Source organism: Buceros rhinoceros, unplaced genomic scaffold (assembly GCF_000710305.1).
Source record: "Buceros rhinoceros silvestris isolate BGI_N320 unplaced genomic scaffold, ASM71030v1 scaffold386, whole genome shotgun sequence".
Lineage (NCBI taxonomy): Eukaryota > Metazoa > Chordata > Aves > Bucerotiformes > Bucerotidae > Buceros > Buceros rhinoceros.
This window is the reverse complement of record NW_010416672.1, coordinates 1-18,352: the sequence shown is the minus strand read 5'-3', so window position 1 is coordinate 18,352 and position 18,352 is coordinate 1. Positions and strand designations below refer to the sequence as shown.

General features: G+C 36.8%; 1 protein-coding gene across 1 annotated transcript in view; it reads left to right on the top strand.

Annotated features, from left to right (window-relative positions):
* CHD1 (chromodomain helicase DNA binding protein 1) overlaps window positions 1–16,115 on the top strand; it is a 37,956-nt gene extending 21,841 nt beyond the window's left edge. Inside the window, exons 7-24 of the mRNA XM_010137866.1 lie at window positions 828–1,053; window positions 1,896–1,996; window positions 2,265–2,443; window positions 3,512–3,639; window positions 4,213–4,429; window positions 5,032–5,121; window positions 5,886–6,076; window positions 7,126–7,314; window positions 7,639–7,801; window positions 9,408–9,560; window positions 10,053–10,124; window positions 11,816–11,965; window positions 12,563–12,711; window positions 13,033–13,129; window positions 13,216–13,311; window positions 14,267–14,443; window positions 14,648–14,808; window positions 16,070–16,115. Coding sequence (XP_010136168.1) covers window positions 828–1,053; window positions 1,896–1,996; window positions 2,265–2,443; window positions 3,512–3,639; window positions 4,213–4,429; window positions 5,032–5,121; window positions 5,886–6,076; window positions 7,126–7,314; window positions 7,639–7,801; window positions 9,408–9,560; window positions 10,053–10,124; window positions 11,816–11,965; window positions 12,563–12,711; window positions 13,033–13,129; window positions 13,216–13,311; window positions 14,267–14,443; window positions 14,648–14,808; window positions 16,070–16,115 — 2,585 coding nt within the window. The remainder of the gene's footprint in view (window positions 1–827; window positions 1,054–1,895; window positions 1,997–2,264; window positions 2,444–3,511; window positions 3,640–4,212; window positions 4,430–5,031; window positions 5,122–5,885; window positions 6,077–7,125; window positions 7,315–7,638; window positions 7,802–9,407; window positions 9,561–10,052; window positions 10,125–11,815; window positions 11,966–12,562; window positions 12,712–13,032; window positions 13,130–13,215; window positions 13,312–14,266; window positions 14,444–14,647; window positions 14,809–16,069) is intronic.
* Window positions 16,116–18,352: the final 2,237 nt, after the last annotated feature.

Below are 18,352 nucleotides of genomic sequence, written 5' to 3'. Positions count from 1 at the left end.
CCAAACCCTGGGCCTTTTGTGCTTCAGACATACCTTTTTCCATTATGTATGTCAAATCTTTAAAGTTTCTGACCTGTCTGAGAACTCTTTTTTGCTCTCAACTTTTTCTCCCATGCTGTCCCAAATTCTAGCATATTCTACTCTGATCTGTAGTTTTACAACTGTAGTCAAAGCCTTTGGAACTAAGCTTCTTATGTTCTTCCTGCCAATATGATGTTGCTGCTTGTGCTGTCTTTTGCTCTTGGTGATTTCTGTGCCTTTATCTGGCCCCTGCAGCTTGCTGGGCTCATTTCCTTACCTGGCTGTCCTCACAGAAATGAGCCTGTTTCCTGCTGCTAGTGTGCTTCACCTGTGATAGTCGACTGTCCTTAATTTAAAATTTTCCCAGATAAGTCAGCAAAGGCAGAAGACATAGCGAAACATGTTTTGGAAGAAATGGATTTGTAGTATCCCTAGCAATAGGTTATTTACGTCTCAAGGCTGACCAAGCGTAATGTCAGATGTCTTTCTATCCTCAGAGATAATACAACAGAAGACAATCAAGCAGCATTAGTGGAACATTCCCTGGTGATCACTTTAAAAACTAGGAATGCAAAGAAAATTCTTATGAGGAAAGATAAGATATTGTAGGTTATATGCAAAAGTTTCGGTTGCTTTTTTGATTCTCTTTTGACTACCTGTGCATTAGTGACACAAGAGCCAAGATTACTCGTCAACTATATGCTCAACTAGAAGTATCACTGATTGCTTCCTACACTACATTTTTTACTGGTTAACTTACAATGATGCACACTTAATTAAGGCTTATGATGCGGTTTCTTTTTCAGCCACAGGTGCTGCAACTACTATCTATGCAGTTGAGGCAGATGGTGACCCAAATGCTGAGTTTGAAAAGTCAAAGGAGCCAGGAGAAATTCAGTATCTGATTAAGTGGAAAGGTTGGTCACACATCCATAACACTTGGGAGACTGAGGAAACACTGAAGCAACAAAATGTTAAAGGAATGAAGAAACTGGACAACTATAAGAAAAAGGATCAGGAAACAAAACGATGGTGAATATTTCTATGTAGACTTCTGCAATACTTACTTTGTGACAATGTAGATGTTCTGTTGTGGTTCTGAGAGCTATTACCTCTTTTTGAAGGCATGATTTTAAGTGTCTGTGCAATAAACAGCAAGACAAAAACTTTAAAAGTTGAAGCCGAAGCCCCCTTGATATGTTACTGTAAGACAATTTTCTGAACCTGATTTTAATATGTGTGTGTTAGAAATGGAGTTTTACAAGATGGGTAGTGTTTAAAAATAAATAATAAATTGTACATGTTATACTTTGGTCAGAGTTATTCAGGAATCACTGCAGAGATTGATATTTTGTTGGAGCATTAGCCATTTCATATTACTTTCAAGAACTCAGTTTTCTTGGCTCAAACCTGAGGTTCAAGGCTGAGAACAAAAACCTGAAGAAATCCATATATCTTAAAGTCGCCTTTTGGTGTTCAGTTTTGTTAGTATGTTTAATATAATTAGTGAATACTCGTGAGATATTTAGCATCTTAATCATAAGATGGATTTTTATGGAATGAGCCGTACTGAATACTGTTCCATGAAAATACGCTGTGACGTGTGCTACCTATTGTTGAGAATTAGCTGCATGATCGGTAACGCTTGTAGCTGTAGTAGTTGTGTCTCTTGAAAAGCATTCTAAGTCATGAAAAATGAGGCATGAGTACCAGATGCAACAATTTTGTATCAGGAATTTCTAAGTTATCCTTTCAAATAAGCTATCTAAGCATCATTCCTATGGTGCTTACATTTGGAGCTTTAGAGTTTCCAAACTTTCTTAGTTCTAGAACTATACAATGTAGTAAGCGTTCAAAATTAACTTCCATTACAGGCTGAAAAGTGCTTCTCCGGAAGATGTGGAATATTACAACTGCCAACAGGAGCTTACAGATGATCTACATAAACAATATCAGATAGTGGAAAGAATAATTGGTATGTTACAAACTTGAACGGAAAACCCTGTTGAGAATTCTGTATGTTCACTGCTTATGTGTTGCATTTGTAGTTAGGAAGTTTAGAATATTAATATCACTGACTTCTAAATCCAAAACAAAACTTAGGGTGAAGAGAAACATCATACTGTCTGTACTATTAAGCTAACTTATGTTGTTTTATTACCTAGACGAAGTGTTTTCATACAGAAAGTGTTTTCAAACAGAAGTAAAATGCTGATCAGTTATCTCTGGTGCATTTTTTGCAGCTCATTCAAATCAGAAATCAGCAGCTGGTTATCCAGACTATTATTGTAAATGGCAGGGTCTGCCTTATTCGGAATGTAGCTGGGAAGATGGTGCTCTTATTGCCAAAAAGTTTCAGGCACGCATTGATGAGTACTTCAGCAGAAATCAATCCAAGACTACTCCCTTCAAGGATTGCAAGGTATGTAATTTGCAGTGGATTTATAATCAGTTCTACTGGGTCTGGCTGGGATGGAATTAATTTTCTTCATAGCAGCCTGTACAGTTTTTGTTTTAGATTTGTGATCTATGCAGTGTTGATGACACGTTAGTGTTTTGGCTGTTGATGGTCAGTGCTTGCATAGTGTCAAGACTGTTTCTCTTTTTCTTGCTGTGCCTTTCTCACCATGCATAGGGGTGAGCAAAGGCCTGGGAGGGAACACAACCAGTACACCTGACCCCAGCTGACCAAGGCGATATTCTATGCCATTTAATGTTATGCACAGCAGTAAAACTGGATGGGCTGAGCAGGGGGTTTGAGGTTGGCTGTTACTTGGAGACTTGCTGGTCACAATCTGCTTGCAAGTTAATATTTGAGTCCTTTTTTGTGAGGTTTCTTTTGGTTGTGGATTTTTGGTTTGGGTGGTTGATGGGGTTTTCCTTCACTCAGTGAACTCTTTATTTTGACCCATAAGTTTGTTCTTTCTTTCACCCTTTCAGTTCTCTCTCCTACTCCACTGGGGTAGGGAATGAGTAAGCAGCTGGGTAGTGGCTTAGCTGCCAGCCATGTTCAAGCCAACACATCAGCTGTGATAGTAAAAATGTAAAAATATTCTATGAATCCACAAGTAAGAGATATGTTATTAAATGGTCCAGAAATAAGATATATGTTGTTGAATAGTCTTCAAAAGTTGTTGAGAATAGTAATAATGATATATATAGAAATATATATATGGAAAATACCACTATTTTTGTAGATAGCAATCTCCTTCATTTTTACTGGCATTCAAAGATGCACTTGTTTAGTATTGTAGTTTATTTTAGAAGTAAACTTAGAGTGAGTTAATGTCACTCCTGTGAAATTTAGATTAGCAATAGAACTAATTTTTATCTTGCAAATTGCTTGGTGTTTTTATATGGCCTAGTTTTCATCTATGGATAAATACTAGACTTAGTGACCCAGTAGGTCCCTACTGCTATTTTTTCTATAGGAAGACATTTTGGTAATTTCAGTCAGTAGTAGGACTGATGATGAATTTGCTTTTGACAGGCTTTAAAACAGAGGCCAAGGTTTGTTGCACTAAAGAAACAACCATCTTACATTGGAGGACATGAAAGTTTAGAGTTAAGAGATTATCAGTTAAATGGATTGAATTGGCTTGCTCACTCATGGTGCAAGTAAGTGTAGTCTGAAATGAGTTTTTGTGTTTGTAAATTGTAAGCATTTGTAAAACTTTGATTTTTCTGGGTGTGTTTTTGTCTTGTTTTTTTTCTTTTTGAAGATAAAGGATTTCATACAGTAAGCCAAAGTAGAGGTCTGAGGGGAGTGGTTTTGCTCTAAGTACCAAAGCTTATCATTCTATAACTGTTCTCAAAAAAATGGCTAACTAACCTCTGTTGTTGATTTGCTTTTAATTTTGTATAGGAGTAAGTAATTTTAACAAACCAACCAACCTAAAACAGTAAAACCAGAAAACCCGAAGAAAACTCTTCTGAAATGTCAACATTAGTATTATATTTTTGAAATTAGACTGAAGAATAATTGCAAACTTTTTGTTAATTTAATTCAAATATTAAGTGGGGATGCTGGATATTGTTTATATGGAAAAACATGGACATGAACTTCCTCAAGATGCGTAGTTGCAAAATCTTCAAAAATTGTATGAGAGGTTTTCATGCTCAAAAGACAGTAATTCATTCTTGTCCAATTTGTCCCCCTCTTTACATCCCCCCTAAATTTTTTTTTTTTAGAGGAAATAGCTGTATTCTTGCGGATGAAATGGGTCTCGGTAAAACAATACAAACAATTTCTTTCCTGAACTACCTGTTTCATGAACATCAATTGTATGGGCCTTTCTTGCTGGTCGTGCCACTTTCTACTTTGACGTCTTGGCAAAGAGAGATTCAAACTTGGGCTCCTCAGATGAATGCTGTAGTTTACTTAGGAGATATAACGAGCAGAAATATGGTGAGTATTCCTCTTTATCATTGGAAAGGCTTGTAGATAAATAAGAATCACTTCACATTCCTAGCCCCTGCTAATCTTCAATTTTGGTTAGGACTCTGCAAACACTGAAACACAATGTGATAAAGATGCAAACTGAGTGCTTAAGACTTTGCTCTGATGTAAAATGTGTGTGAAGAATTTCTGTGCTGCTTAATGGTGAACAGATTAAAAATTTTGCCTTGTGTTTGAAAACTAAATATCTTCTGCCATACGATTATTTAGGTGGCTATAGCAAAATAAATATGTAAGGAAGCAAGTCATGATCTTAATTTTTATTTCCTAAAAGGTTGTTGGTTTCCTTTCTTAATGTGTTTTCCGGTATTAATGTTAGTAATCTTAACCATTGAAGAAAAAATGTTCTATAGAAATTCTTTGCTGTTCATTTTGAAGTTTAAACAAAATATTTTTGGAATGCTTAGGTTGGAAGTTCAGTCTTGTATATGGTAATATGCTGTGCTTCTTTTTTGTGGTCATATTGTTGTATGTCATTAAACATTTACATTGCTGCAGGACTTAAATTCATCCCAGTCAACAAGACCTTTTTTCTCTTGATTCTTTTGTAGATAAGAACTCATGAATGGATGCATCCACAGTCCAAACGATTAAAATTTAACATACTTCTAACAACATATGAAATTTTGCTGAAGGATAAGGTAATCGCACTTCTTCAGGGAGATAAAAACAATTTCTTCAGTGAAGAACTCTCTTTACACTTGCATGTACTTGGTTTGTGGGTCATTAAATTTATGAAGAGTAAGATAGCTTTTGCTTTTAGAAGTAGTGACAGTGCATAGTTTGGGGTGGGGGTGTATTTTCTTTTTTCTAAGCACTAGATTTTCTGTATGTGTGGTGATGCTTTCAGCCTTTTTCCATTTCATTAAATGGGTAGCATTTCTTTTTCTTCAGCTATTATTTTAATAATCTATTCCCATCCTCAAGACCTCTACTTCTTTGCAGGCCACGCTCAAGGAACTGAAAAAGAACCCAACCCCTAGCCCCAAACATGATGCAGAACTCTAAAATCCTGTATGGCTTTTCTTTGTTAGTGCTCTAACGTGTACTAACATTACTGTTAGTACATGTATTAAGACTGTCTTCATAATGCTGGCACGGAGATATTGTTGGTCATTCTAACAGCACATGCTGGGAAGAAGAGGACAATAGTGATTTTTTTTTTTTTTCTTGTAAAAATTAATGTGGGTCAGATTTTTGGCCATTTTTTTCCTTTTAAAGATAAGACTTTCTTGGGATGTTTGCAATCTTTCACTGAATCTTGCAAATGTAAAAGTCATATACCTGTCGATATTTTATTAAAATAAACCAAGAAGTGGTGGTGTTTATAGCTTGATTATAAAATACAGCAAATTATGCAATGTCTTTATTTGTATAATGTTCCCTCCCTCCTCCTTTCTTTAAGTCGTTCCTTGGTGGTCTGAATTGGGCATTCATAGGAGTCGATGAAGCTCATCGTTTAAAAAATGACGACTCTCTTCTGTACAAGACATTAATAGATTTTAAGTCTAACCATCGTCTTCTTATTACTGGAACTCCTTTGCAAAACTCCCTCAAAGAGCTTTGGTCTTTGTTGCACTTCATCATGCCAGAAAAGTAAGGAAGACATTACTCTTTTTAATATTTTTTTGGTCGAGTTCAGTATTATGACGTAGTGTAATGGTTCGAGAATCATACTGAAAGATAACTTATCCATCTGCATGAAGTAGATGCATATTTTTTTTTCTTGCTGCTTCTGATAAGTAATGCTGGTAGCAGTTGTCACCTTTTTCCATTTTACCAGTCCACAAAAATGATGTCTACATGTATAGGTCAGAACCTGGAAAAAAGGCTTTGCTGTAGCCTAAGAAGGAGACAGTATGGATTTACTCAGGGCAAACAGAATGGAATCTTTCCATTCTTTGTTAATACTAATAATGAAAACAAATTAGTACCAAGATGCTCAATACCCTGTAGTTCAGTCAGATAGCTGGTCTTCCTATATGGCTTGCATACAATAAGCTCTGTTTATATCTAAGATAAAATAGAGCTCATGTGTGAGAGCATGTTCCAGTCACACATCTTGTAAATGCCAAACACCATAGCTCCATTTAGTTTGAGCTATGGATTGTTCTGACTTTTTCAGAACCTTACAGGCAAAGCCGCTGTTGGTTCTAGTACCTATTCTTCACTTGATCATAAAGTCTGTTCTAGTGTGTTAGCACTGAGGCTAGTTATGCTTCAGCTATACCATACAAGCTGCAAAATATACCTTAAGTAGTCTCTTCTTCTGCTGCGCACCTTCTAGCCCTGCAGCTGTTTTTTAATGTTGCTCTTGATAAATGTAATTGCGGAATTTCTGCAGTCATCTAGTTGAGTATCCTTGCAGTAAAAGAAAAGTGTTGGCTTTCCACTGTGAAAGCTGTAATTCAGTAGGTTTCATTCTGTAAATGTTTTTTGGAAAAGTCCATTTTTGGATTTACAGGCAGAGTATTTGGGATTTCTCATGAGGTGAAAATTCAGAAATTGGGTAAATTGGAGAAGAAATCCATATATGTGTATGTTCTTGTGGTATATTTATACATGTTCTGAGTTTCTTTTTTCTTGAGTCTTTCTTCAGGTCATTCACAGTAGGTCACTAATTTGTGCTCATTATTATGTTGAAGGTTTGCCTCCTGGGAGGATTTTGAAGAGGAGCATGGCAAGGGGAGAGAGTATGGTTATGCAAGTCTTCATAAAGAACTTGAACCATTTCTGCTGAGAAGAGTTAAAAAAGATGTAGAAAAGTCTTTACCTGCTAAAGTTGAGCAAATTCTGAGGATGGAAATGAGTGCATTGCAGAAGCAGTATTACAAGTAAGTAACAACACTTTTTAAAATTGTGCTGTTTTAGTGGATGTCTACATGCAATTTACTGAAGTATAATTGTTTTTATAATGCAATTTGAACTTGAGGCTTCTAGAGTTTCACAGCAGTAAAATTCTACAAAGCAAGGGCTGAGAAATTGAACTGGTATAATGTCCAGTATAACTGGTAATGTATTATGTCGCTTCTTTAGTTTGGCATGTTTGTATATTCTTTTGGGAGCTGCTTTTTATTTATTTATATTTTGAGAGCTTACATCTGTCTTTCTTCTACATATGGTTTGAAATTACTTTTATCTTACATCTCAAATCATAGGTGGATTTTAACCAGGAATTATAAAGCCCTCAGTAAAGGTTCAAAAGGCAGTACCTCAGGCTTTTTGAACATCATGATGGAACTCAAGAAGTGTTGTAACCATTGCTACCTCATTAAACCACCAGATGATAATGAATTCTATAATAAACAGGAGGCCTTACAGGTAATGTAACTTTCTAATTAAAAAAAAAAAGTTCTGTTTTACATCTGTAATATTCACATAACTTTATAGTGCTCTGGCACTATATTAATTCTTATCAAAGTATGTTCAGGAAAACCAGATTCTCTGGAAAACATACATCCTGGGTTTTACAAGACAGTGAATTCATTTTTGTTTCTTAATCGGAACTGCATAATTGACAAATAATTTACTAAGTAACTTGACTATCCCCAATTTTAATTCCAGTCAAAGTAGAAAGGAAATAGTTCGCAACAGGCTATGTATTTCCATACAAAATGAACTTGAGACCTATTTTAAACCCGAAGCAGCTAAACAAGTAAATGTAACATGAGTGGAAATATGTGTGACTGGCAGTGACACACCAGTGATCTACACAATAGCAGAGAGTGATGTGCAAATGCTTTTTAGGCTTTTTTTTTAATAATCAAATACTGTTCTCTGGATGCGTATGAGCAACCAAGGTGAAAGAAAAGGAAAGCAGCAAGCATTCCAAAGCTCAGTCTGATTTTGTTATTATAGCTGTAACAGTTGAAAACAATTATCACTACTACGAAAGATGGTCTGGTTGTTTTGGTTTCTTTTCCTAAGGTTAACTAATGTGTACCAAAACTGTTGAGAAGCACATCAACAGATAAGACTGTTGGTGGTGCTTTTATACTAACATAAACATTTCTAAAGATTATTTTTTTCTGTAAGCTTTCAAGTTGATAACTTAACTTTTGAAAGCTACTAGTTTGTGCAGTGGTAAATATCCTCCTCCTTCCTGGCATAAAGAATAAAAGCACCTAAGTCAACATTTAGCATTCTCCATAATTCTGTCCCTCAAGAGGCCTAATGTTTTCAACATTAAATTTCACATTTGCTTGAGCTTCTGTTCTGGTTGTTCTGAGTGGAGCTGAGAAGACTTAACATGCTTTAGGTGGGGTACAATGTTAGGTACCACAAAGACTTTATCTTGCCTGAGAAACTCAGTGATAGGCTTTGTTTAAAAATACTTACAGGGTTAAACAGCAGTACCTGTTTCTTTTAGGAAGATGGGAAGTAAAGAGAAAGTAGTACTAACATAGTTGTTTTCTCAAGCTTGTATTTTATTGGTTACCAAATTTTAGTTTTCACTTTGTAGAAAAGAACTTGGGCCTACATCATGACAGCTTGAATTTTAAGCCCATGTATTTACTTTGTGTTTTGATGAGATGTTAAGATATGACTTCAAGAGGGAGCTAAACAACGTATTTTCTTTAAAAATATGTTAGTAATTTTGTTGATTTCAGTTAGAATCAACTAAACAAAATCAGAGTAAACTTTCATGTTCAGATAATGGTGCATACTGGTAAATTTATATAGTAGTGGTGTCTTTCAGTTACATGAATTTGGTGGGGTTTTCTTATGTTTTGGTTCCAGGAGACTGTATATTTTTATCCTAGTTATTTTAAACTATGAAATTCTTAAGGAATATGAGAATTTGCTTTTTTTTCTTTCTGCTTACAGCAATAGAAAGAAAAGCAAACTCAAATGTCTGATCAGCTGCAGTGTGTATTTAGTTTTGAGATGAATTTATTTTGTAACATGTAGTTCTTGGGTTTTGTAGCATTTAATACGTAGCAGCGGTAAACTGATTCTTCTTGACAAGCTACTAATTCGTCTGCGAGAACGTGGCAACAGAGTTCTGATTTTCTCACAAATGGTGAGGATGCTGGACATCCTAGCAGAATATCTTAAGTACCGTCAGTTTCCCTTTCAGGTAAGAGTCTTGGGGGTAGCAGCCAAGAAGCTTTGATACTGAATGTAAGAAAAATCTCTTGTTTGCTCTGAGGGTGGCAGAACGCTAGAACAAGCTGTCCAGAGGTTATAGTGGAATCTCCATCCTCTGTGATGTTCAGAAGTTGCCTGGACATGACCTTGGGCAACCTGCTTTAGCTGTACCCCCTTGAGTAGGGGAGTTAGACAAGATGATCTCCAGAGGTCCCTTCCAACCTCAACTGTTTTGTGATTATATGATCTTTACCACTTCAGAAAAAACATGAGAAAATGTGTTCTTTTTCTAGAATGACTGGGAATAGCTATATTCTAAATGGAATTCTGAAATGAAACAAGTGAATTAAAAAGTTACGCGAAGTGTGGCATTAGTACTTTTTCTTTCATGTAATGGTTTTGTCAGTTGAGAATTAAAGTTGCTCTGATTTTAAACATAGCGTAAGAATGACTTTTAAACTGTATTATTCAATCTCTTTAGAGACTTGATGGATCAATAAAGGGAGAATTGAGGAAACAAGCACTGGATCATTTTAATGCAGAAGGATCAGAGGTAGGTATTTTTTTTACCTAAGGAATCTGTGTTATTTTTCCCAAGAAATATAAAAAAGCATTGCACAATAATGAAGGCTATTGAAAATTCAGTATTATTGCTTAGACTATAAGCTTTACATCTGCTAACTTTTTTTGTCTGAGCTTAAGCAGAGAACACATAAAATGGTACATAACCAGTTGTATGGCTATAATTTTTTTCCTAAAGCTTTACTGTATAAACGCCACAGTTATTTAACCTCATCTTCATTGCTGTATAGAACTTGATGTTTACAAGAGCATTGGACTCACACAGGCGGTTAGCATCAAAAATGTCCTTTGGCAGTGGACAGAACTAACTTGCATAAACACTGGTCTTTAATTCTTTTCAATCTGGCTTCTGTTATCTTCATTTGTTGCCACCTACTTACTTGCCGTGGAAGAAAGAGTGAGGATTTCTAACCATTATTTGTGAGCAACATGAGAATATATGGGTGTCTGTTACAGGTTCTTTCCTTTTAGAGTTGGAAGATGTGTAGCTTATTTAGCATCTTAATACACAAGCTATTCCATACCTTTGACCTGTATTTGAGCCTGTATTTTTATCCTGTACTGGCAGATTTGAGGGAGGGGAGATTGTTTGAGTTGTTTTGATTTTTGTTTTTTAAATCAGCATTTGTCCATTGCTGCTGAGGTTGTTTCTGCTATGATGGAGTGAGAAGGACTTAACTCTAAAACATAAATTCCTGATACCTGTTAAATAAAGAAGTTAATTCTGTTTCAGATTTCTAGCACAGACATTGCTGGCCTTTTCCGAAATCTTTGCAGTTACACAATACATTTTTTGGGATGAAGAGGAATTTAAATGTCATGCATTTCAAAAATGGAGGCAAATTGTGCATTTGTGCAGCCACAAAACTATATTCTTAGTTGTATTTTTTACTTCTTTCCTAAAAATTCAAAACACTCTGTATGGTTTTTGGCCACTACTGAGCTAAGGGCTACATGGAAGTTTCTAAGGCAGTTCTCGGGACCCATTCCTGAGTTTAATGGTTTGGCATTTCCTTTAACTGTACTGAAAATTTGGATTTTTTTTTTTAACCCATTTTACTTTATGTTGAATTTCATATGTTGTTAACTGCATTTTTCAGGATCCTTTTGCAGTCTATCGTAGTTGTCTCTGAATTAATAATTCTTTGTCAACTACAGATTTTTTTTTTCACCTTGCTGGTTATTCCATTTGCATAGTGTTAGTGAGTATGTTGAACAGCACTGAAGCTTGCAGAAGACATCTGCTTCCTGTCTTTTAGTCTGTAGGCTAAGAATCTTCCCTGCTCTGCCGTGGCTGCTTAGTCTTCCTCAGCTTGGGGCAGATGGTGTGGAAAAGGGACTTTGGAATATATAAGGCTTAACAGTAGTGGTTTTGTACTTTTTGGCCAGTCTTTTGTTTTTTGGGGATTTTTTTGGTCAGTGATTGTCTTCTAGGATGCTGCTTCCATTAAACTGTTGGAGTCAATAACTATTTATGAAATAAATTTATATAAATTGATATCAAAATACTTTAAGAGATTTTAATTGTAGAACAGTTATGTAATTGGTGGTATATGATTTTTGTAACCCATGCCACAGACTGCATAAACAAGTGTCATATTGGTTCCTTTTAGAATATTACAACTATTGTATATAAAACTATTTCTTATTTTATAATTTCAGGATTTCTGCTTTTTACTGTCTACCAGAGCTGGAGGCTTAGGTATCAACTTGGCATCTGCTGACACTGTAGTTATATTTGATTCTGACTGGAATCCACAGAACGATCTGCAAGCACAAGCTAGAGCACATAGGATTGGTCAGAAGAAACAGGTAAGCATATTCAGCTCCAAACCTGAAGGAGGGTTCTCTGCAGTAGCTGTCCACTCTTTGCACTATTTAATCTTCCTGTATTTTGTGAGACTAACTAATACTCGCTGTACATGTCCAAAAATATTAGTAATGATCATTTAACTTTCTTTTTGGCTGTTTTTTTTTTTAAATCTCCCTTTGTAGGGAGATATTATGGCAGCTGTGGTATATGGGTGGGAGAGGAGAAGAGTTGTGAGTTTCTCTGTCCCACATTCATTGTTCATTGTCATCACTTCATTTTAGAAAATAACTGCTACATCAGGCACATTGCTTAAATATTTCTCAATTCTCTTCAGGTTTCTTTCTTGCAGAAGACATACAGTAGTAATTGGAAATAAGACAGTTTTTCCTGTGGCAGTGCTCATGCCAGATCACTGAGGTTTGAAAGAGACAGGGCTTAGAGTTTACTTCTCTGTGTTTTTTCAAATGCTTATGTAAAGACTGTGGAAACATGATTGAACTGGTATTTCATATCTTAAACCACTCAATAAATCCAGAACATATGTAGTGAAGTCTGAGTTTTCCTCTTGTTGCTTACTTTTTTTAAAATATACATAGGTTAATATTTATCGGCTAGTCACAAAAGGATCAGTGGAAGAAGATATTCTTGAAAGAGCCAAGAAAAAGATGGTGTTAGATCATTTAGTAATTCAGAGAATGGACACTACAGGGAAAACAGTACTACATACAGGCTCTACTCCTTCAAGGTATATCTGTGTTTATTTCCATACCAATTTACCCTTAGGTATATTTGACAATTAAGTAAAAATGTAAGTTGTTTCATTTGGTTAATGAAAGACAGAATAAGGTTAAATAAAGATGCAAAATATATTGCCAATATTTTTAGATTTTTAAATATATTGCCTATATTTTTAGATTTTTTGCCTATAGATTTTTATTTGCATATTAAATATATATTATGTATATAATTCTTATTCCAACATAAAAAGAAAGTTTAATGGATTCACGATCATAACTTTTCAAGTTATTAAGATAAAATGTTTTTCCTGAAACATCCTGTATTTCAGTTCAACTCCTTTTAATAAGGAGGAGTTATCAGCAATTTTGAAGTTCGGTGCTGAGGAACTTTTTAAAGAACCTGAAGGAGAAGAACAGGAACCCCAAGTAAGTAGTGTTTCCAGATTAGATAGATAAAACAACCAAAAATATGTATGAATTATTTCATTGTAAAGTGAAACCTTCTTCTTTAGGAAATGGATATAGATGAAATCTTGAAGAGGGCTGAAACTCGAGAAAATGAGCCAGGTCCATTAACTGTAGGAGACGAGCTGCTTTCACAGTTCAAGGTATTGCTCTGTTCTCTCCCGTCATAATTACACTTTCCTTCATAAACATGCTATTTTTTGTTTGTGTACCTCCTCATTCTTAGGAAAAAGACACCTCAGTAAGTCAACTCTAGATCTCTTTCTGATAAAATGTCTTTTCATCCATACAGAATACTCACCATCAGTATAAACATTTAAATACGTGTTTTGCTACTAAAGTGAGAGATATTTATGAGTGTGTTAGAACGTCTAATGATTGTAGATAGCTTTGTGTTTTATTGCATTTGTTCTTAAGCAGCTGTGGTATCACTGAACACAAAATTTGAAGTTTGCATTTCTTAGTCAATGACTTCCAGATATAGCTTTTAGTCCTGAATGAAGTAAACTTGAATGGCAGATATTCTAAGTGTTACAACTTAATTTCTGAATGTATTATATCTGTGTGGAAGAAAAAATGCAGACCATGATGTGTTTGTTTACAATAATCAGAAGATTAAGTACCTCTCCTGCTGATTGTTCATTTGCAACATATTCTGATTTCTGCAGTGTATTAATGTTTGGTTAATTTTTTATTGTTATAGTTTCCAGTTAACTCAGGCATTCAAATGTTGTTAGCCCTGTTTTGAAGAAAGTTAAGCAACAATCATACAGCTAGCAGGGGAGAGTTTCATTATGCATATGTATTAGTCAACTTTTAAAGGAAGAAAAAGATTCTCGCCTTTTTCTTTCTTGGTCCGTGTTATATGACATTTGTCTGTTTCATAAATAAGAATACTTTCATTAGACAGTGTTTTGTGAAGCAATTTGTATATATAAATTTAATATATATTATAGAACAATAGCACATATTGTAGCATATAAATGTATAAAATACGCCATCTCAGACTTTGTCTTCCTAAAATATTAGTTGCTCAGTCTTTTTCAAATAAAGTGATCTGTTCATTTGATGAATATACAATATGTTCTGATATACAAGGTGGCGAACTTTTCCAACATGGATGAAGATGATATTGAGTTGGAACCAGAAAGAAATTCAAGAAACTGGGAAGAAATCATTCCAGAAGTCCAACGGCGAAGAATAGAAGAGGAGGAAAGACAAAAAGAGCTTGAAGAAATATACATGCTCCCAAGGATGAGAAACTGTGCAAAACAGGTGTCTGTCTCTTGGTTCTGACTGACTTGTACTTTCATGTTGCTGTCATCAGTTTACTTTGGAGTTTAGTTTGGAGTGGTTGTTGGGTTTTGGTTTCGTTTTGTTTTTTCTTTCCTTTTCTGAACACATTTTCAAGAGAGTAGGTGAAAGTTCACTTATGTTCATTAATCACATTGCTTTGAACTGCTTATCTTGAAATTCCAGATCAGCTTTAATGGAAGTGAAGGGAGGCACAGTAGGAGCAGAAGATACTCTGGATCTGATAGTGACTCCATCTCAGAAAGAAAACGGCCAAAAAAACGTGGAAGACCACGAACTATTCCTCGAGAAAATATTAAAGGATTCAGTGATGCAGAGATCCGACGGTAAGATATAGGGGCATGTGCATATTTAAAGGGAGAGGAGAATTTTTATATTAGAGCTTGAAAGTACAGACTATTTTTCCTAAATTTCTTTGATTTTTTTTTTTTTATTCAAAAACATTTAATGTTTTAGCTTGTATACTTTGTACAACTGCCATAACGAACTATCACGGCAAGAATTTGAACCTATTTTAATGAGGGATAAAATTAGGTTTGAAAAGTATTCTTGATTGTTTGAATTTGCTAATGCCTGCAGCTCATGAACATGCTGATTTCAAAAACCAGTTGTAATAATGGCTGAGCTTTACTCTTAACATCCATACAAAATAATCTGCTTCCCGTAATTTTATCTAAACAGTATGGTACTGATAGAATATGTAAAACATTTTGGTGAGATCTAGAAAAATTTGAATGGAATTTGTTTTCTTTTTAAAATTCTAGACATTGTAATTATTGTTATGTCACGCTTTTTAAACTAAAATACAAAATCCTCTTTGAATCTTGTACAGCAGGTCTCTTCAGTACTGGTGCTAATTTTTTTTTAGAAGGGGAAATTGTTTTATTTTTCCTTTTTGAGTTTGAAATGCTACTTTGCTTCTGAAATTTAAGTATACATGTTTCTCTAAAATGCTGTAAAACTTCCAAAATACTTTGGTTAGAGAAATAACTTCAAAGACTCTTTTTGCCTTTCCATTTCATCTGACACCACAGTGAATTGGTACTTTAATCAAGACTATTCTTGTGCTTGCAGTAGCATTCTGAAGCTTTGGTTGTTGAGGAAATTTTCTTTCTTTTTTTCAACTATTTTTACCTATTTTATTTTTATTTAATTTCCTTTCTGTCTCAGGTATCTCCAGTTGCTTTCCATCACTTACACATTCCTAGAGAAAGTATCTATCATGTCGTATTTTCAAAAATCATCAAATCGTTTGTTGCAGATTGCTCCGTTTACTCTATAAGGTGTAACATGATGTCTGAATTCTCTATTTACTGTAAACGCACATTAAATTTTTATCATTAGACACATCCAGCTGCTGAATCTTCTGTGAACTAATTATGTTTTATTTACAGCAGTTCTTAAATCAAGAAAACTGACTTTGTTTAGGTTACCTGGATATACCAAGTTGCCCTATGGTCTCTCTTATTTTTTTTCCCTTGTTCGTATAATGTTATACTAAGATTACTAATTGTATTAATACAATTTTAAAACCTATGTAGTTAGTTAAGCATACATTTAAATGGCAAAATTATTTTCTGTTGCTAGGTTTATCAAGAGTTACAAGAAATTTGGTGGCCCTCTTGAAAGGTAAACTTGATTATTATTTGTGTAGCAACTTGGAACCTTGTTTTCATGAAGATTAGAATGTTGCACCAAGAAATCTTAGGCTGAAGAGAAAATACTGTGTCTGGTCTTTTGCCTTGAATATAAGATGTCTTCAGCTTAATAACTTCTCTTTCCTCATGTATGGTATACGTGCAAACACCACAAAACAAACTTAGCAATTTGCAGAACCACTTACTCTCTTCCTTTATACTTTGCCTGCTGTCGTGTTTAGTCTTGACCAGTTTAGTCTTGGCTGGCAGCCAAGGGGAACTGCTCCAGAGTGGGTACAGCTTGTAGCAGAGTGCTAGATCTCGGTGCACAGGGGCTTTCCTGGGATTTTCCTTTGGCAGGGGAGCGCCAGGAGGAGAGAGCTGCCAGGAGCTCATGGAAGGAGCTAAGGAGGCGAGGGCGTTGCCAGGGCAATGAAAACTGCACCCACACAGCTATAAAAAAAGCCCTTAGGGAGCATGACAGTCAGGACGGCTGCAAACAGAGCAGGCAAAGAGACCATGGTGCAGCAGTTTGTGTGGAAGGGCACGTGGGAAGGGAGCTATAACTTATGCCCACTCGGACCAGGAGAGAGATGGTTTCCACCAGGCAGAAGGCCACAGCCTCTCTTAAGGGCTACACCCACTATGGCTGATGCAGCTGCACAGACAGAACTTCACTGGGCACATGCAGCCACTCAGGCATCAAGCTGCAGGGTGTGCCTTGCTGTTATGCCAGTACACGACAGCAGCCGTGAGCACCCCTGTGGGAGATGTGCCCAGGCAGAGGAACTCCTCCACCTAGTGAGAGAGCTCTGGTGGCTTTTAGGTCAACGACACGACGCCAGCCGTGAGCACCCCTGTGGGAGATGTGCCCAGGCAGAGGAACTCCTCCACCTAGTGAGAGAGCTCTGGGAGGAGGTGAGTAGGTTAAGGATTATCAGGGGATGCATGGGGAGATTGACCACTGGACCCACATTGTGCCTTCCCTGAGACATGCCCAACACGCACACAAGGTGCATAACACAAAGGACTCACTATGCCTCTCCATCTGACTGACCATAGTGACTGGAAGGACAGCGGGCAAAGGCGACAAGTTCCTGCCTGGCCCAGCAGGCATAATGCCCCAGCAACACACTGCCCCCCTCCCCCCCTCCTTCCCAGGTGCCCTTGAGTAACAGATATGAGGCCCTACAACTGGAGCCAATCAATAATGAGGACAGTGATTCATCCAGCTTGGAAGTGTCGCTGAGTTTAAGCTGGCCCAAGCCCTGCATCAAAACCATTTCTGCAAAGAAAAATGACAGGTCATTGTCGTAGGGTGACTCCCTTCTGAAGGAAACAGAAGGCCCAATAATGCAGACCTGGCCCACTTCTTAGGGAAGTCTGCTGCTTCCCTGGGGCCCAGGTTAAGGATATGTCAAGAAAACTTCCTACCCCTGGTACAGCCCTCAGATTATTATCCATTCTTGACTTTTCAGGTAAGTAGTGAGGAACTCAAAACAAGAAGCCTGAGGGCAATCAAAAGAGACTTTCAGGGCCCTGGGACAACTGATGAAGGAATGAGGAGCACAAGTGATGTTCTCCTCCATCCCTCTGGTTGCAGGGAATGATGAGAAAAGAACTGGGAAGACCCACTGAGGTCAATACCTGGCTCCAAGACTAGTGTCACTAGCAAGACTTCGGGTTTTTTGATCATGGGTTTACACCACACCGGGCCTGCTGGCAACAGGTGCGGTACACCTGTCTCAAAGGGGGCACAGGACCCTTGCATAGGAGTTGGCAGGAAATGGAAAGAGCTTTAAACTAGATTTGAAGAGGGTAAAGGATGAAACCAGGCTTGCTGGAGATAAGCTGGAGAGCAGCACATCAGTGTTTGTGGATTGGTGTGCTAGCGATATCTTTGGGTCTGATGCACCAGTGGAGATTGAGGACCGTGCGCCAAGCAATAATGTAGATGCAAGGGACGCTGGTGTGCTAGGAATCATGGTAGCAACTGGGAATGGTCAGGGGGGAATTAGGGCTTCTCCCCGCAAAAACCGGGTGATGGGATCAATAGCCCAATTGAAATGCATCTGCACCAAAGCCCACAGCATGGGCAAAGAAGCAAGAGTGGCTGGAAGCCATTGTGCAGCAGGAGAACTGATACAGTTGCCATCACGGGGACATGGTGGGACGCCTCGTACAATGCTGTGCAGTATTAGGGGGCTATAAACTCTTGAGGAGGGATAGGCCA